The sequence below is a fragment of the Danio rerio genome, chromosome 4 (assembly GCF_052040795.2).
Source record: "Danio rerio strain M-AB ecotype USA chromosome 4, GRCz13ab, whole genome shotgun sequence".
Classification (NCBI taxonomy): Eukaryota; Metazoa; Chordata; class Actinopteri; order Cypriniformes; family Danionidae; genus Danio; species Danio rerio.
The window spans coordinates 52,422,501-52,443,680 of record NC_141024.2 but is presented as its reverse complement, the minus strand read 5'-3'; the positions used below and the strand labels follow the sequence as shown (position 1 = coordinate 52,443,680).

Genomic DNA, 21,180 nt, shown 5'->3' with positions numbered 1-21,180 from the left:
TATGTGTATAACACATATGTGTGTGTGTGTGTGTGTGTGTGTGTGTGTGAGTGAAAGACAGCATGTAGTAGTGTGTGTAAGAGAGAGAGCCAGTACATGTTCATGAGAGAGCATGTAGAAGTGTGTGTGTGTGTGTGTGAGAGAGAGAGGGCTTATATTTGTAAGTGAGAGCATGTACACGTGTCTGTGAGATGTCTATGTGTTTGTGTTGGCAACATTGTATCATTTCCAATTATGCTAAAAAAGTCATTCTGATTGAAATGAGATAGAATGTAGGTGTGTGTGAGAGAGAGCATGTACAAGAGTGAGTGTGTTAGTGAGAGTGTGTACATGTGTGTGTGTGTGTGTGTGTGTGTGTGTGTGTGTGTGTGATTGAGAAAAGTTAGTTAGTGTTGTGCTGAAATTTGATATGTCCAGAAAACTTGTCAGACTAAACAGTTATTTACTTTTTGGTTTTATTTATTTAATAAATGTATATGGTATTTAAGCAAAGTTTTAGAGGAACTGGATATAATTATAAAGAATATTATTTTTTACATAATATAATCATTTTTATTTTAAATTTTATTTTAAATAATAATAGGCCTACACACACACACACACACACACACAGTCTAAAAATTGAATATTAAGCATGTAATATACACCCAGTCTAAAGCATGAAGTTTCCAGAAGCACTCAAACTGCTCAAGGCTTGGCTAATGCTGAGGTTTCATCTTTGGATGGAGACTCAATAATATCCATCTGCACAGTGTGACGTCACATTCGACTGGCGCGTGTGTGTGTGTGTGTGTGTGTGTGGCTTTTTTCTGTGTTAGTGGGTGAGGCCGCAGGTTTCAAATCTCCCAGGTTTGCGCACACAACTACTTGTGTTTCGTAGATACAACATCACAAAACACCTAATGACCCGTTATCAAGACGACTCATTTGAAGAACTATGAGTCGACTCTTTTATAGATGAATCAACAGTTTTAAACAGTGTACACTTACAGATTTAAGCCTTAGCTGGATATTTCACTTCACTTAGAGCTGTTACACACTACATGGAAGGGCATTTTCAAAAACCCATAATATGGGCTTTTTAACAAAATAAATACACTATTTAAATAAAATAGAAATCAACAAGTAAAATAGAAGAAACTGTAGAACTATTATGGTTATAAACTATATAAATACACACACATGTAAGGGTCCTTCTATTAGTCCCATGATGGAACTAACAGCATGGGTGAAGGCTAAATGCGTGTAAACCTTTTAGCACATGTGAAAAGAAATATTTTTGTTCGTTAAAATTTATTTTAATTTGTTTTTAGCTCTGAATTTTAATCTGACTCCAATTTATAATAATTTTAGATTTAGATTCATCTAATTCAAGCTGATTACCTTATAGGTTGTGATTAGGTCTAATTTAGATTGATTACCCTTATAAATCCTTATATTCAATTAATGTTTCATCGTTTACTCAAAGTCGCTTAGAGTCAGTATGGCTGGGCAGTTTCATCTGCAAACGGACACATCTTCTCCAGTTCCGATTCTTAGCAGATATGCTAATTTCCTTTAAGTAACAATAGGCCGCCCCATGCTTGCACATACTTAAAGAAAGTTTGATTTAGCCCCTAGATTATATCATCAGTGATTGTCAGAAATCAACAGGTCTCCAATGCTGTGCCCATGCTCCATCCATTGTGCCTAAATAGATGACTAATCCTGGTTGTAGGCTGCGGAAACATCAGCCTAAACAATCTACTACATTTAAATGATTTCAGGAGATATTAGAGTTAAACAAGAATTTTACATTTATTTGTCAGGAAAAGATTTTCCATTGCAGTTCACATAATTAAACAAAATAAGCCAATCAAGATTGTACAACATCAATTACTCAAATATACATTGAAGAGTTAAAGAGGAATACCTGAACATGTAGAAATACATTGCAGCATATAAGTCCTGATGCAGAGCTCAGAGATTCACAACCTGCAATGGGGTATCCTGTCTACAGGATCCCACGGACACTTCTGCACCCTTTGCCTAAATACTCAAATCATCATAAATTCAAGACAATAAAAGCTTCACCAAGACTCTTGCCTGGTCATGAGTTGATGCGAAGACCATTTTGCCTGGAGTGGAGCATCTGGCAAAGATCTTTTCAAAGTCAAAACCCAAATTAACTGATATAAAGGAGATTGTAAAATATTACAGTGAAATTAAGACCACTTTACCAATCACACAGAGACATTTAAAATCACACCAAACATGAATATAAAGCCACAAGATACACCATATTAAAACTTAAAGATTCGGTGTGAAATGTGAGTGAGCTGCTCTGGTGGAGAAGGTAAAGTCCAGGGCAAAGAAGGGGGCTCAGGATGCATGATCGAGACAACCTGAACAACTGGTTTTCTAGCTGATCTTCTTCTCAAATTAGAAAGTTTATTGTTTTAGTGACTGACCATTCTCACGGTCTTGTCTCGTGTGGAGTTCCGTAACAGTTTGCAGATTTGAATATTATGGAGAGATATAGCCATCCTTACATTATTATGTGCATATCTGATCTTAAACTGTAGTTTCACTGTACACTGCAACGAGAACCTCAGTCAATAATATTTATGTAAAACTGAATTTTTGTTGCATCATATGATGATATTTTAAACTTTTTATAAAATCATCAAACAATGTGTACCTAAAAAGCATTTTCTAACAAATAAAAAAGTTCTGTCCTATTGTCACTAAGTTATTGTTACTTTTTTTCTACTGGATATGTGGTTTATATCTAGTATATATATATTGATTTGTCTATTTGCTGGCTTGCTATCAGAAAACAAACACTAAGCTAGGTTATAAATTAATAAATTCTACAATTACAAGTGATTTGTAATTTGTTCATTTATACCCCATTTTTTGTTTAATAAAGTTTTTCTATGCAGACTTTATATATTGGTCTAATATTTGTATAAAGTTTGCATTTGCATTTACTCATTTAGCATCTTTTATCCTGCGACCAACAACTAATGACACAAGAAGAAACAGACTCAGCCTATTAAAGGTTCAGAGCTTGTGTTATTAAATGCTAACAAACCTTAAGCCAAGTCCAACAAGTAAAGCCACACAGTATTGTTTTAAAGCTTATTTAATTTTATTTTATTTTTTAAAAAATGCACTGTTGTATTCTCAAGTCAAGTTGTTAAGCTCATTATGCTCTGTGGCTTTTGTTTTTTATTTATAATATCTTTCACTTAAATTGCTGTTTTATAAAAACATCTACTGGGAAGAGTTGTCACATTTGATATAAAGCTTTAATGGCACAAACGTGTTATTTAATTTAAAGCTTACTTGTTTTTATTTATTAAAAAGCCTAGCTTGATGTGCACTATTTTGTTTTTCTTTTGCTTATTTTATTGTTGTGATTTATAAAGTAATCTGATTTGTTATAAAAGCTTTTCTGGTAAAATAATAATAATAAAACAATAAACAACACATAAACAGTGTTTAAGTGTCTAATGCTGGCAGCATCATGTTACAAAACTATTCACAAAGATTATTTGATTTATTAAATAACTCATCTCTTATGCTTTCTTTCATGTTATGTGACAAAATGAATGAATGACTCGGATTAACTAAAAGATTCATTAATTCGCTCATGTGCACGATGTGTAGTGCGAGACAAGATTAGTTCATTTTTCGAGTCCTCTATCGAGTCGTTCGTTCACCACATGAAAGACTACAGCCTAACATATGCATTTATATGCCAATCATATGCATTTAGAGCCAGAAAAAGAATTGATCTGTTCACCTCTCGAGTCCTCTGGTTTGAGTTATTCTGTCACATGATGAACGAACGACTCAAGAACCAGAAGACTCGAAAGGTAAAATAATTATCATGGCTCCTATTGGCTCAGACTGTTTACATTGGTTAAGATTATATGTGACTGTCATTGTAACGTGAACGCACCACTGACATTTAAAGACATTAAGAGGTGAGCTGAGCAAACAGACAACAATGCCTATAGACAAAAGAGCAGGTAAACATTGAATTATTATTTTCTTCTTCTTATAATCTATGTATGACTTATTTGTTGTGTGATGAACCTTCTGGGCTAGTTGTAGATGTGTTTTTGAAGCAGTTCGTAACATTTTAATAATATTTTGGCAAATTGAACCAAATGAACAAAATGACTTGAGAAAAGATTTGTTCATCTCGATGAACGAGACTCAAAGATCCGAGTCAGAAAAATGATCCGAACTTCCCATCACTATTGAGTATGCGAAATTCTGTTGTACGCCACTGCCAAAAGGGGTGGGATTAAACAAGATGATTAGACAAAATGATTAAATGGTTTCTCTTCAGTGTGGCTCATGATGTGTTGATTAAGGTGTGATGATTGGCTGAAACTCTTCCCACGCTGAGTGCATGTGAATGATTTCTCTCCAGTGTGTATCCTCATGTGTCGATTAAGGTTTGAAGAAAAGTTAAAACACTTCCCACACTGACTGCATGTGAATGGTTTCTCTCCAGTGTGGATTCTCATGTGTTTATAAAGGTCTGATGAGCGGCTAAAACTTTTTCCACATTGAGTGCATTTGAATGGTTTATTTCTAGTGTGGATTATCATGTGTTGATTAAGGTGTGATAAGCAGTTAAAACTCTTCCCACACTGGTTGCATGTGAATGGTTTCTCTCCAGTGTGGATCCTCATATGTTGATGAAGGTCTGATGAGCGGTTAAAACTTTTCCCACATTGAGTGCATTTGAATGGTTTCTTTCTAGTGTGAATCATCATGTGTTGATTAAGGTGTGATAAGGCGTTGAAACTCTTCCCACACTGAGGGCATGTGAATGGTTTCTCTCCAGTGTGGATTCTCATGTGTAGATTAAGATTCGATGATTGGTTGAAACTCTTTCCACACTGAGTGCATGTGAATGGTTTCTCTCCAGTGTGGATCCTCATGTGAATCTTAAGATTGCCTTTTCTTTCAAAACTCTTTCCACACTGAGTGCAGGTGAAACTATTCTTGTCTCTCCTTTTCAAAATATCATCAGTCTGTAAATGAGTTTTTTCCTCAATGTTGACATGATGTTCCTCTTTACTGTCCTCATTCTCTTCAATTAGGTCTGGAAAAAAAAAAACACTAGTTGTTATCAAGTCTTAAAAACTCTCATGAAAAGTGAAAAGACACTGGAAACATTGTCTACACACACTGTAATTTTGATGCACATTAAGTGTAAAATAAATCAGATCATATTGTGTTTGGTCCATTAACGTGTACACATTTAATCAGATTCAGTTCAATTAATCTTCATTTATCTACTGCTTTTACAATGTAAATTGTTTCAAAGCCGCTTAACATAGAAGTTATAGTTTATGGATATGCACAAACTCTGCTGACATGGTTCCGGTAGAATATCAGTCAGGTTCTTTACGTACGCATTGCGCGTTCTACAGCAAAATTTAATTTTGCGGCAAAACCTAAACACATCAGAGGATGGCAAAGAAGGGAGATTTACTCTTAAATTGATGAGGATCTAGTGCCAGTGGATGTCCAGCATCAGGAACACCATTATTGTTCAGTTCTAGAACCCAAAATAGTTTTTTAATACACCAGATTAGTCTGACAATCTCCGTGAAGAGGTGGAATGACTATAAGGAGACTGTTTTGATGCTGCTTTTAGTGCTGTTATAAGGTTCTAAAGGTACAGTTAAAAAACGATGTACTAGAATTTACATCATTTAGAATGTAATAGTCAAATAACAGTCTGAAACAAATGTGTCAAGCGCAAGTATTTATATGCAAAACCTAATCAGAGTACAATTAAAAGCATTGAAAAAGTCTTAAATTTGATAATCTTAAATTAAGGCTTTAATAGCCTTGAATTATTATACAAAGTCTTGGATTTCATTACAGAGGTCCTAATTTATTTATTTATTTTACCTTTTTAAGATTAAGTTCATACATTAATTGTTTTAAAACATCTATTTCGTAATACTTTAATATGAGGAATAAAACACTACTTATTGTCAAAACTCATTCTTAGGAACTTTACCTTTTTCACAACTTGTATAGTTTCTCTATCTAAAAAAGCTCCTGATCTAAATGCATAGATCTTAAAAAACAAAAATGCATGCATACAGTTTTTTTATTTAGAAAAATTAAAACCATTTAAAACTGACCAGTCATATATTTTATTTATACATATTTAAATTTGTCTCTTGATTGTATACATATTTTTTCCCTTTATAACAAATACATAAATCATCTACATATAAACTACAAAATATATTATTCCCATTAACATTTACAATATTATTAATTTTAATACTAAATAGTGTTACTGATAGTATACTTTCTTGGGGCACTCCTGATTCTCATATATGCTATATATGCTCATATATTCAGATAATATAGTTTTCATACGCACACGAAAAACTCTATTGAATAATAAAAATTTGCAATAAAATTAGGCAAATTTCCTCAAACACCCATCTCGTGTAAATCTTTTAAAATACCATACCTCCTGGTAGTGTCAAAGGCCTTTTCCAGATAAAAAAAAAAACTGCTTGTATGTGTTCTTTTTTAATAAAACCATCTCGTACAAAAGATTCTAATCGTATAAGATGGCAAAGAGTACTTTTCCCTCTTCTAAACCCACACTGATATTTATTAATCTTGTTTTTTTTTAAATCCACACCAATCGATCATTAATCATTCGTTCCATTGTTTTGCAAAGGCAACTGGTAAGTGCTGTTGGACGATAATTAGTTAAATGATCTTTTCCTGGTTTAGGTATTGGTATAATAGTAGCTTCTTTCTAAAAGGCTAGTATTTCTCCTAATTTGCAGATATTGTTAACCCGACAAGATGCAGAAATTATCTAAAAAGATGACCTGCTGTTTGTCCAGTCAGGGACATTGACAACATAAATATACAAATAAAAATGTTAACCCGGGGTTTGCGAATGTGAAACGTCTATTAATGAACACCAGGTATAGCATGAGCAGTGTGAAAGGAGATTACAGATAACACAGGATTCTGTTTATCCAGTGTTAGAATGACGCGGAGTTAATCATTTCAAGAGTTAAAAGCTCTACAAATACTCAGCCTCAGCTCTCAGAATAAACAGAGCACAATGACAAACAGTGACATACATAAATTGTCAATCATATCATAGTAGTGACCTGATCTTATATGCTATTGTTTTAGAACTTACAATTATTGGAGAAATGACCAGGAATAATACACAATAGAAAATAGTATAACTCAAGGGCGAACTGGCCATAGGGAGACATAGGGACATTTCCCCTTGGTCTGACAGTCATCTGACCTGCTGCCACCGTCATTCTGGCCCGCTCTGCCCCCACTTATGATGAACATTGCGCTTCAATCCCCGACTTTTCATAAACATTGTGATTCTCTCCCCAAACTTAATTTAGTAATAGGAAATTAATCCTTAACAAAGTATGAAAGTACAATTATTAAGCACATTATAAATGTCGTTGTAAGTCAGGAATACAGCATATGTAGCTGCAGTTATAAACTGTTTAATAACGCTTATTAATTTAGAGTTAATGCTAAACAGATAATGCTAAACAAATAATGAATTCAGTATTTGCTAATGCATAATAAATGGTTTGTAGTGTGTAGTTATTGTAAAGTGTTACCAAATTATCTTTTGTCTTAGACCTTTAGACCTGTCCTACCTCCCTGACTCTTTATCCCTCTTTTCTGCTTTATAGCCATGCTTAGTGAAAGTAACACCATCATTAAATTACATACACTTTACATAAACTATGCAAAACTCGCTGTGTGCTGACACTTCTGCACAAAAGGCTGTTAATTTGGTTTCATGGCGCATGAACGACGCTTAACTTTTCGGCGTGCATGCAAACAACCGGGATTCACACAGGAGCATGTGTGAGGTGCTGGTTTTCTGTACGCATGCATCAGTTTGCTTTCACAAGCGATGTTTCAGTTGCACATTGAGAATAACAAACTCGCACGTGCAAAAAATGCCAATTGTAAATGGCCCCTAATGTCTTTATTTTGAGATTGCCACTCTTAATGAATACATTTGCATAAAGTAATTGTATCTAAATGCTTTCACTAGGGGACATTTTTTTTTGCCGCCCCCAGGAAAATCCCACCCTGGGCGATCGCCCACATTACCCATGCCTAAATCCACCACTGGTATTGCTAAACGTTATTGTTCCACTATTATTTGTTTGTTTTGTCTCACATCGTCCCATCACATCATATAGTTCAGAATACTGTACAATGTTTTATAATGATTAATTATTTTAGTGTCAATTTCATTCAGAGTGTTTAAAATTGGGGCATCCATGTTTTCTGACATACTTTAAACCAGGGTCTCTGCAGGTTTCACCAAGTTAAATTTAAGACTTTTATGACCATTATGAATGAAATTTTAGACTCATAAAAGACTAAAGAATTTTTCAAATGGCCCAGATTTTGTATTTGTCCTATCAAAAAATATATTATAATAAAAAAAATATTATATTATTATTTTGGATATTTCTTAGTAAAAGATTTTAAATGTGTAAAAAAGCAAGCTCTACTTGTATCCACACACGTTTTTTCCAAAATAAACTTTCTTTAAAATAAAATAAAAAAATTTACAAATGTTTTAAAAACTATAACAAATTAAATCTATGCACAACAATCTGTCCAGGTCGATGTCCTCAGCAGTAAATACATGGAGCACGTTTAAACAAATCATATTGTAAGGAAAATACTTAATCCATTATGATAAATAGACTTAAAATGACCTTTTTGAATAAAAAAAGTTTAAAGTTTTATTGAAATGGATTGTTGGTGATTGTATAGGTTTTGGCCAGACTGGTTAACACAATATGAACAAAGGAAAATGAACACTTGTTTAAAAAAGATTTAAGACCTACAACACAATATTAGTAAATTTAAGACTTTTAAGGCCTAAAAATTTGGAAACCCTGTTTAAACACAATAGCCCTGGTAATTAGTTATTATGATAATGATGTAATTCTAATTCAGATACTATCTGTGAGAACTAGTAACAACTAGAAACAAGTTTAATCCCATGAAGTAAATTAAAAAAGGGGAATTGGGATCAATGGGACATATGCAAGTGGAAAGTACTAAGCTAACACTATCACTGCAACACTGTGAGAATACTGAAGGTCAAATATCGTCAGCTCAGTTAAACGCTTTTAATTTATGGTTTTTGTTTATTTTATATAGTGCCAGTGTTCAATGAAGCTTTAAAACAGTAGTAGAACAAGAAAAAGCAATAACCTTAAGAAGGAAGAGAAAATGGGAGACTAATAATACATAAAATAATAACAAAAGACATGAAAACAAGTGATGAAAGAAACTCATTCCTGTCTTTCAATGAGTGCTTATGTAAATTTAGGAGAACTAGGCAGCACACTCAGGGCTGCAAGATGGATTAAATTAGTATTCTTATTATTAAAATATATCTGAATGAGGATCAAATGACTGAGTTGGTGTTTGAGAATGAAAACCAACCTGTTTGTTCCTGCAGATCTTCCTGTTTGACTGTGAATGTTTCTTCAATCTTCACATCTTCACTCTCCTTTTTAATAAACGCCATCTTTATAACAGTGTGGAGATCAGTCGCTTCAGCAGGAGTTTTTCTCTGCGTTTGGACACTTTATCCTGTTTAAAATGAACAAAACAATAAAAAAATGTCCTGTTTAAAATAAATAAAACACTGAACAAAAACAAGATAATTTCAACACTTGCTTCAACAGTTTTTTTATATGAGTCATTAACAAACAGAAATTATGTAAGTCTGAGCAAGCAACAAAAGCCACAAATCAGCCGATGTAAACTAGAACTCCATTTTTCTAATTTTATTGATGTATACTTGGAATAGAGTGACAATATGCTATTTAATAAATTAAACCTTCACTAAAACACTTATCACACACTTTACTGTTGCTTTATTCAATCTTTTTTTTAGGTATGTTCTTAATTGTTTAGTTTGTTTGATTTATTTTATTGTCTGCTTACAGCAACGTTGTAGCACTTATTTGCACAAGACAAGAATTTCCTCTCGGGACAAATAAAGTTTATCCTACCTTATTCAAACAATAGACCTTACAGTGAGTAAAATAGTTCTTTGTAGGGATGGCTGACGTGAAACTGATGTTTCGACACAGTGTCGAGATCCCGAAGCGCAAGTGTTTCGAAACACTGCACCGAAGCATGATCCGAAGCACCAAAGTCACGTGACTAAAGTGTTTCGAAACACCTAGTCACGTGACTAAAGCGATTCAAAGCATCGTTCAGCATAGAAACGTTTCGAGACCTGGCGAATCCTAATTTGACTGCCAAGGTATCCAAGTTACCTCTGTCTCATATGGCTTAGAGGACTGTAGGTTTGCTAATTGATTCTTTGCTTAGCATGATGTTTTGGGTTCGAATCCCGACTTGTACAAATACTCTGAAATCATGATTTTATGTATTTTAATCATGTTTCTGTTTTGTGTAGCCTAAATAGGATACAGCTACAGTTACGCCATCAATTTAGCATCATTTTTGTAACACTGTAAAACAATAATAAATATTTTTACAGTATGGTTGGGTTTAGGGTTAGGGTAGACATTAATAAAATACAATAAATGGGAAATTTAATGAATAATATAAATAATTCTTGATAACTTCAGGCCACCGTTTTTGATCTAGCAACAACCCTGTTTTAAGACAAAAACAAGACATATTTATTCACAAATTGTTTATTCGGATATCAGACCAATGTTGAAACAAAACGATACAAGAGCAAAGCATTACCAACTGGTAATAAAGCATTTCAAAACAACTGCAACAAACTGGCTTCAAAACCTTCTAACCCTGCATGGAAGTCTGTCACCTTATCCACTGTACTATGTCACTTGAAGGAATGTAAGTACAAAGTTGGGTTTAATCCCTCAATTTGTTCAATCGTTTTTTGCTGAAACTGTTTCAGTGCAATACATAAAAAATTACCACTAGGTGTCATTGTAGAGTGGGGTTTCGAAACGTTTCGAAGCTTCGACACATTTGCTTCGACTGTTTCAGTGTTTCACGAAGCCTCGCTTTGCCCACCACTAGTTCTTTGTATAAAGGGTTAAAATAATATTGTCAACAGCAGATACATCTAACATTAAATGAACACACTGAAATTTTAATCAGTTGGTTTACATCTGTGTACAAGCTTTAAAACAAACCTTTCTCCAGTTGAATCACAGTGTGGGAGCAGCGCTGCCTTATGACGTCACACCACCATGCCACAATAAAAGTCTTTTTTTGTTTAGCTTTTTCCCCCTACTCACTCTTATTTATGAGTCATGACTTATCGATACATTTCTCCCTCATTTTCCACTTTATAATTTATCTGCTTTTTGTTTTGTATTTGTAATGAATGGGGAAACATAAATTTTTATATAAATTTATATACGTAATAGGTTGAAACTTATTTGGGCTACAGTCCATTTGTCAGGATAAAATCAATATTTATAACCAAACCAAACAAACAAACACATAACTAAATAGTTGTAAAGAAGCTTTTAAAATGACTGAAAAACTTAATACACTTTTGAACAATGCATGCACATGTTTAGATTTTACATTTTATAATGTTAGCATTCAGATATTATTTGAGTGTAAATTCAGAATGTGCAACTCACCTTTCCAGTCTTCAATGAAGAAGTGGGATGAGAAATGGCCTCAGTCGGTTTTTCTTTGTATGTTGTTGTTGGTAATAATCCCAATGTAGTAACCAACAATCGTAGTTTGTCCTCCAAAGTTGTTCTCTTATAGCTAAATAAGCCAATGAAGTTTCTGTTAAGAACGCAGAATATATAGATACAACCCTGCTGACCTACTTGATCTGGCATGTGATTGGTTATACTCAATTGGCCCCCATTAATGCTGGTATAAAGATGCAAATGAGCAGTGGGCAACAGTGAAGACTCAAAACACATTACTGCGGAGGATGGGAAGTTTAGCAGCTTTACAAACCATAGCTTTAAAGAGAAATAAAGATGTATTGGGAAAATAAGTTGACTTTTGATGGAAGCTTTTTTATTTTGGCTGCTGCATTTTATAGTTAAATGGGTGGTCCACTGCAATATCATATTTTAAACTTTAGTTGATGTGTAATTTAGCTGTGTGAACATAAACAACATCTCTGAATGTAAAAAGTTCAAAGTTCAATGCAAAGGGAGACCTTAAACAGCCGAAATACAGAACTTGATTTTAACTTGCACTGGGAAAAAAATGTTTTAGAAAAAGCCACAATAAAAAAAGCAAACAGCAGTTTACACCGAGGAAAAAAAGTTTTCATTATTAAAAATAAAATTATATTATAATGAATTGAAATCATATATTGTATGCATTTGGGTCAGTTTTAATGCATTAATGAAGGCTATTTAAAGCTGGACCGACCGACGCAATAAACATGTATGTCGCGTTTGTTTAATTTATTATGCATGCGAAAACTTATTCTAAACCAAATTTGTTGCCGGATTCTTTTTATGGGAACGAGAGATAAAGTGCTTATGAAGTGCTTTGTCGGCCTCTGGTGGTTAACTGATGCAGAGCCGACGTCTGGGTCTGGGAGACACCCCAGATAGCAGGCAGTAATCGGCCCGAGCTCGGCTGCCCTCCGGCGCCTCCGGCTCCGACTCGGCATCGGCGAGTGTTATCCGGGCCGAGTGCGGGCCGCAGCTCGCTCGCGCACATGCGGTTGTGATGCGGCTGTAAAGCACTGGCCCGATTCCGGTCAACCATATCCGGCCCGAGTCTGTCTGTAGAGTCCGGGCCGCTTCTGGCAAGGACTCGGCTGATGGCAACTGATTAAGTTCTTATTTTATCTAGTAATCTGTTAGCTCCACGTTTAATGATAATTTGAGAAAATATTCATGGTACGATAGCAAAAAAAAAAAAGAATATTTAGTGTGGATGGTCGCAATGTTTAGACGCAAACAAAACAATATTATTTATAAATAGATTATACATGTCATCTAGAGAAAAACTATGTAAAATTTGCTTATTTTTGAGATAGCACGCTCCTGTGCTGACTGTTTTTTTTAAAGCAGAAGTTGGTTTCATAATAAACACATGCGTTACTAAATTCCTGATCCAAACTCCAATCCAGACGGTGGCGGTAATGCTCCAAAAAGCTGGTTGTCAACCACCATGGCACGAAGATCACAAGAAGAAAAAGTTTGGTTTTTCAAAGACTCACGTGGATTCCGGTCAGAAAGGTAAGCTTTTTACTGCTTGTGTACTGTATAATTAGCGAATTTAGAGCTTAAAACATTTCCACGGTGTTTGGTTGTAACAGCGTTTAGTACTTTAAAACAGTTTGATACGAAATGTAACTTGCTTTAAGAAACACGACTGGAGCTAATGTATGCTAACGCTAACAGTTACAAACACGTCTGAAAGTTCCTTTTCCTTTTACACAATGTTAGATTGTAACGTGTGTAGTAACTGAAAACTATTTTAATTATTTTAAAGAAACATGAAACGAATTTGTGTGTATGCCAACTTTGCGTTAAAGAAAGTTTCTGTAGACGAATCCATTAACTAACTTGGCAAAACGTGTTTTTTCCTGATTTAACATTATAAAGTACCGTGGATGTTGAAAAAAATCATTGTACAGGCGTATACTTATCCAACAGTATTAATTCTGTGATTATGTGTAAATAAAAACTAATCGTTTTGGATTAATAAAATATTGTTTATCTTGTTTATGCAGTTAGTCACGAAAAATGATCGAAACTCGACAGTTTACTATTCTCTTTAAATTATCCAAGAGAAATATATTACTATGCACTTTAATTCATATTTTTTAGCCTATGTGAATCAATTATATCTTTTGTTCAAGCTGTAATGGTCAGTTAATGTAAAACTGAACGTCTTAAAGCAGATTTTGATGTTTTTTTTATGTTATTGACAGTGATAAATTCTGATTTAAATGAATGGGTAACAATAGTTGTTGGTTAAGTCTTATTGTTCTTGTTTAACAAAGGTTAGTGAGATCATTTTGCAGCACATCACGACCAAAGAAGTCAATAGCACACTCTTTTGAACGTGAATAGGCATGTTATAGTTGTGTGCTAAAAGTCCATTATAAGCTGTAAACTGCTGATACATTTTCAACATAGATTGAGCTTTTCAGACATTACATTACTAATTGCTTCACAAACAGCTGAAATGGTTTATTGTTATTGGCTATCATCAAACATTTTTCACAATGGTAGGTTAATCTTCATGGGTACAGAATAATGCATGTGCTTGACAATCTTACAAATCTATGTCTCAGATTCATAAGGCTGTCACTCTGCATGAATCTCCGAATAAATCTTGTGCAACCTTCTGTGTACTGATTATTTACACTATAGGTATTATATGCATTAATTAACTTTGATAGTATTTCAGGGTTTGAACTTTTCTTTACGGGAGGTTAACAACAATGTGATGTTTTATTATAGATGCATATGAGGAAGCTCGACTCAAACATCCACACGCAACTGATTTCTGACTGGTAGACAGATGAGGATGATGATCGCCTGTCATACATCTAAAGACAGAACAGGTTTGTTTGCAATTATTTTAAACACATACTGTCAACATTATGTCATTGATCTATTACAACCTGTGAGTTTTGCCCTGGCACTATACTAAAGTGATGTTTTGTTTTGTAAATGTATCTGATTAAGGGACAGTATAGACACATCTATACCATGATGAAGAAAAATTATTTGGAACAAAGAGGCTGGATAAAAGGCAGGTATAAAGATTTCAGAAATCAATGCAGCACCACAAGTACCATCACCATCAATGACTATGGCAGAAATCTTAAGACCACCATCAAGATGCACAGATACTGTACATTCCAGTACACCAGGCGTGTCCAAACTACGGCCCGCGAGGCTTTTTATAAATATCAATAGAATCTGGCCCGCTATACAAAAATAAACGTAATTCAATAAATAACCACCGGGTGTCGCTATTACATGCATTCAATTAAGCAGCAGTTCTTGTTATGATCTGTCTGTCTGTCTGTCTGTCTGTCTACACACAGTTGAAGTCTGAATTATTAGCCCCTCATTGATTTATTTCTTCTTTTTTAAATATTTCCCAAATGATGTTTAACAGAGCAAGAACATTTTTACAGTATGTCTGATAATATTTTTTTCTTTTGGAGAAAGACTTGTTTTATTTCGGCTAGAATAAAAAGCGGTTAATTTTTTTATGAACCATTTTAAGGTCAGAATTATTAGCCCCTTAAGTCTTCAGAACAAACCATTGTAATAAAATAACTTGCCTAATTACCTTAACTTGACTAGTTAACTTGATTAACCTAGTTAAGCCTTTAAATGTCACTTTAAGCTGTATAGAAATGTCTTAAAAATATCTAGTCAAATATTATTTACTGTCATCATGGCAAAGATAAAATAAATCAGTTATTAGAAATGAGTTACTAAAACTAATATGTTTAGAAATGTGTGGAAAAAAATGTTTAACTCTCCGTTAAATAGAAATTGGGGAAAAAAATAAACGGTGGCTAATAATTTAGGGGGGCTAACAATTCTGACTTCAACTGTATTTATATATATATATATATATATATATATATATATATATATATATATACACACACACACTATCTGTGTGATGTATTTAAAATTTGGCCCGCAACAACGTTTGTTTTTTTGCATCTGGCCCTCGGCCCAAAAAGTTTGGACACTCCTGCAGTACACCTATGAACATTTACAGTCTTTGTTCTAGTGCAGTTTGAGATCAAGACAGAACTTATTGCATCTCGTGATGTCTTTGTAAGAATTGAAGACATCACTAAATTTGTTAAGGTTTAATGCAGCTAGAAAGTAAAGATCAACTAGAGAATATCAGCAGTGTCTAACCCACTGATGTATTTACAGAGGTTGTATGAGAATAAGCTACAGGTTGATTTATACTAATCTGTTATTTTTCTTTTTTAGCACGACTGACTGAAGTTTTAAAATCATGCAACGTCATAAAGCAGCAGCTGGGCCTGATTCTCACAAAACCAAAACAGACGTGATGAAATTCCAGATGTAAACACATTTGACCGTCCTTTGGCCAATTTGATTTGGAAAAGCTTGAAAATCAACTAAAGGAGCAGCCCGAACAAATGAAGAAACTGGTAAGTTCAAGCTCTTGCTAATTTCAAAGTGTTTTAAGTTTATTTTTTTATTGTTTTTTTTTTTTTGCTTCGTAGCTAGCCTACTTTTTTCCTAATTTTTTCTTTTTTTATACATTAGTACTTCTTCACTACTAATTATCTGTTTATCTTTTAATCACAGATGGAGTGAGGACAAATGTCCATACCACGCCACTGATAAAGAAGAAAAATGCATTACAAGGTAGCTACAACTTGCCCCTGACAGGGGTGGAGGAAGAAAGAAGAGAAAGCTAATGTGTCAAATGTCTAAATCACTATTTTGTTTTATTTTTTAAACAACATTTTAAGTGTATTAGGATGTTCCCTGATACTTGAACAATTTGTTTCTTTCATTTGCATTTATATATATATATATATATATATATATATATATATATATATATATATATATATATATGTGTATATATATATATATATGTGTGTGTGTATGTATGTATGTATGTATGTATGTATGTATGTATGTATGTGCGCCAAATTATGAAGAAACATCTTGATACATTTTTAATAAACGTAATACAAATAAAATTATAAATATAAAATTGCACAAGACGTGTATATATATGAAATGTATAATCATCTCACTCATGTCTTGCTGTTTGTGCAATTGATTTTGTTCAAGTTTATTTAAAAATAAGTTTGACTTTATACTTCTGCAATTATATATATATATATCTATATATATATATATATATATATATATTTTTTTTTGTTTGTTTGTTTATTATTTTAATGTTTTATTAAAAAATGTTTCAAGATGTTTCTTCAGAATTCTGCAGTACTTTTCACAAGTTTGACTTGGATATTTTACGGATTGTCATTGGTATTTTTAAGATGTTTCTTGCTATATCTTAAATTGGTTTCTATATTTAGGTTTATATAAAATTTAGCTGTTTTTTACAAATTTTTAATTCAAGTCTATTGGGAAAACAGGGTTGTTTTAAAAACATCTGTGTTTGTGTGTAATTTTTAGATTTTTTTGTTTAAATCTTTCTGTGTCTTTATTGTGTTGTTTTATTGTTGTTTTTATATTGATATTCTTGTGCACTACAAATTATTTATAAAATTTTAGTACTATTTTTTTCTTGCAATCAATAAACGTTTAACATTTATTAATTTTGTCATTTGTCTGATTATTTTCGTTACAGAATATGTATGCAGTTTGCACTTTATTCAAAGGTTAAACGCAGTGCTTACACTTTGTGTTTACATTATAGCCTGTGTTTGCTGTTATATAAATAAACTAATACCATATATCAAGTACCAATGTAATACCAAAAGGTTTTATAAGGTGTATAAATACGGAGTCGCGCCAGCTCCGGGCCGCAGCGCACATTACCCTCGCGCCGATTCCGGCGCGGATGCGCAGCGTCGGCTCGCTTACGGCCGCCGCATCTGGCCCGCTTGATTCGGGCCGGAATCGGGCAGTGAGTCCACAGTCATCCGGCCCGAGTCCGGCAGCCGAAGTTGGGCCGAGGGGTAAGTCTCCGGCAGGCGACAATCTAGCTGGAACTGGCCCGAGTGTATTTTGCTATCTGGGACATTACTGTGAATGATGAGAGGTTCAGTTGCTTTACAAACCAGTTTTTAAAGGAAAAATGTTGTATTGGGAAAATAAGTTGACTTTAGCCATCTTCATTTCTTTTGTTGCTGTTGTTTTATAGGACTATTGATTGAAGCTTTTTTTTTATTGTGGCTGCTGCATTTTGTAGTTAATGTTGATACACCTATGTTGAGGTATTTTGATTTGAAACACATTTTACATTTTTTTTCCCCAGGCCTGGTTAAAAGGTAATGCAAGAGTTATGTGTTGTTTTTGTAGAAGTTTCTCAGAGTTGCTTGGCTGAAGTCTTTGTGTAAAGATGCAAATGAGCATTGAAAACTCAATCCTTACCGATGTCTCAATACACACAACTACATTCACTTATATAATAGTTATAGAAGATGTATACTATTATACTGTGATATATTATCATTCGTTGAAAGGAAATAAACTTCACATTGAGGTTTTATTTGTGTAAAGGTCAGTCAATATATTGACATGAGCTAACTATTAGCAGAGTTTTAGTCATTTATTTATTACTGAACTTGTTCTTTATGTGAGTTTAGAGTCCTTTATTTATCTTAAAGCACATGCTGCTCATTACTGGCTTCTGGAAGACTGTAAACACTTTATGTTTATAAATTGTAACTATCAAAATGTAACTTGTTTCTGTGCCAATTTTGTTTTCTTTCCTTCGTTTTTTAGTTGAACAGAACATGTGTGAGCAGCTCAGCTTTCCCGAAATCCTCTTATTCACCTGGTATGTATTAAAGATGTTTTTCTCTCTATTTATTACTTGTGTTTGTGCAAACAAATATGCATAGACATTCACAGAAGCATATATAAGATACTCTGACAAAACCTTTTCCTTTTAACACAGTAAAGCGATCACATACTGTGATGCATCTAAATATTTATAATTAGAAAATAATTACATCACTAGTAAATTTATTGTATAGGCAGTTTATACAGAATAATTCAACGACTAGAGTTCACTTTCATATATACACAATGCAGAACTTTTAGTGTGATTAACCTTATTTTTTTCACTATGGTGTATTTACAGTGGTGAACATAACATAAAACAACAACTGTACTTACTCCTGTAACTTGTTTGCAACAATGAATTTAAAATATCTGCGTCACATAGTCATTTAAATAAATGGATCATCATTGTGTGCGGTCATCTTTATTAATAGCTGCCTGATCATTAACTGAATAGGACCATTTAACATATAAGAAACCCGTTAACAGGTATAGCTGTTCATGCCAATACCAACTTGATAGACTATTACATGAACATATTACATGAACAGGACCTGCCTAACATCTCTTAAGACAAATAAGCATAGAGTCTATAACAATACATGCTTGATTGCCCAGATCAATACAGTCGCTACATCTGAATGGTGTCTTTTCACACATTTTAAAAATAACAACTATTTGTAAGCGAAGTTCTTCACCAATACCAGTTTTATACCTCAAATAATTATACATGTGAGGCATCACAGTGGTGCAGTAGGTAGCACTGATCGCCTCACAGTAAGAAGGTCATTGGTTTGAGTCTCTGCTGGGTCAGTTGACATTATTGTTTGTGTGTTCTCCCCATGTTCGCATGAGTTTCCTCCAGGTGCTATGGTTTCCCCCAAGTCCATAGGAACTGTTGAACCATACAGTGGCTGTTTTTTGCCCCTGTATTCTCTTTATTTGCATTCAGCAGAAACAGTTTTGAAACTAGTAGAGGATGAGTAAATGACAGAATTGTAATTTTTATGTGAACTACCCCTTTTAATGCTTATATAAGTAAAGGTAAATTAAATATTACTACAGATATTGCTAAAGAATGGCAGGAAACGTGGAACACAGATAATAAGAGACAACAATTCATGTGAAAAAAAGAAACCCTATATAGGCCTATGAAGTTGTAGAAATAGAAGAGGTCATAATTATGAGGATGAGATTTGGACTCAGATATTAATAGGAAAGTAATTTGTTGTAGACATACAAGTCATTATAAAGTGGATTAAAAAAAGTTAAGATGAGTTAAAATGTTTAGACTTAAGGTTTGTGAGAGAGAGAGCAGACAAAGAGTAAAGTGAAAACCATGGGAGAAATGTATCAATAAGTCATGACTGCAACATAGTGGCAAAAAAGTTAAACAAAAAAGACTTTTATTTTGCCGTGGCGCGTGACGTCATCAGGCAGCGCCGCTTCGTCGCTGTGATTCAACTGGGGAAAGGTTTGTTTTAAAACGTTTACAGATATAAACTGATTTAAAGTTAAAGTTCTAAAGTTTTAAGTTTTTTATACGATGCTATATTATGTTCCTGCTGTTGGAAATATTATTTTAACCATTTATACAACTATTTTAGTATTTTAGTAACTTAGTACTATTTTATTCTCAGTAACTGAAGGCTGTTGTTTGAATAAAACAACAGAAAAGTGTATAATAAGTGTTTAAATTAAATGTTTCACCTGATTTCTTTTTGTTAATTACTCTCAAATAAAGAAACCATTGAAGCAAGTGTTGAAGAGAAATTATTTTGTTTCTGTTCATTGTTTTATTAATTTTAAACAGGACATTTTTATTGTTTTGTTCATTTTGAACTGGATTAAGTGTCCAAACACAGAGAGAAAAACTCCTGCTGAAGTGACTGATCTCCACACTGTTGTAAAGATGGCGTTTATTAAAGAGGAGAGTGAAGATGTGAAGATTGAAGAGACATTCACAGTCAAACAGGATAGAGGTAAAGTTGGTTTTATATTCACACATTCGTTCATTTAGAAGTTTCTATATTGCTTACCATGTTACTTTGAATATTAGATCGGAATTTGCATGCAGTATGACTTGAAAACAGCTTTAACACTGTTTATTTGACTGTGAACAATGTTGTACTTTGATAGTCATTTGCTGCTAATATGATTTCCCTATTTAGTATTTGCAATCAATACTTTTCTGAAATGATATTATTAAGGAGAATGTCTGAATATCTGAATATAAAACCAAATTTACTTCTATTCAAACAGGAAGATCTGCAGGAACAAACAGGTTGGTTTTCATACTGATATATTTTAATATTAAGAATAGGCTACTAAATTAAATCCATCTTGCAGCCCTGAGTGTGCTGCCTAGTTCTCCTAAACGCACAAAAGCAGTCATTGAAAGACAGTAATGAGTTTCTTTTGTCACTTGTTCTCGTGTCTTTTGTTATTATTTTATGTATTATTAGTCTCCCATTTTCTCTTCCTTTTTAAGGTTATTGTTTTTCTTGTTCTCCTGCTGTTGGTAAAGCGTCCTTGAGCACTGGCGCTATATAAAATAAACAAAAACAATAAATTAAAGTTCAAATGAGCTGACGATATTTGACCTACAGTATTCTCATAGAAGATATCTGCTATTACGGTGATA

At 33.5% G+C, this 21,180-nt stretch overlaps 1 protein-coding gene and 1 long non-coding RNA gene across 4 annotated transcripts; one reads left to right on the top strand and one right to left on the bottom strand.

Annotated features, from left to right (window-relative positions):
• Positions 1-1,772: 1,772 nt before the first annotated feature.
• On the bottom strand, positions 1,773-11,828 carry LOC141381684 (uncharacterized). 3 transcript variants are annotated; one of them, XM_087249376.1, is made up of 3 exons: positions 11,682-11,828; positions 9,520-9,669; positions 1,773-5,110 (listed from the first exon to the last, which is right to left on the bottom strand). In XM_087249376.1, the coding sequence occupies exons 2-3, from the start codon at positions 9,602-9,604 to the stop codon at positions 4,314-4,316; spliced, it is 882 nt and encodes a 293-aa protein (XP_087105502.1). In that variant the 5' UTR covers positions 9,605-9,669; positions 11,682-11,828; the 3' UTR covers positions 1,773-4,313. The 3 variants fall into 3 exon arrangements, with proteins under 3 accessions (XP_087105502.1, XP_087105503.1, XP_088506848.1); XM_087249377.1 differs by lacking the exon at positions 11,682-11,828 and adding an exon at positions 11,223-11,252; XM_088650722.1 differs by lacking the exon at positions 11,682-11,828 and having other exon boundaries at positions 9,520-11,252.
• Positions 11,829-14,612: 2,784 nt separating this feature from the next.
• LOC137490947 (uncharacterized) lies at positions 14,613-17,340 on the top strand. The gene is made up of 3 exons (XR_015942851.1): positions 14,613-14,794; positions 16,008-16,192; positions 16,353-17,340. It is a non-coding gene; the product is annotated as an uncharacterized LOC137490947 (long non-coding RNA).
• Positions 17,341-21,180: the final 3,840 nt, after the last annotated feature.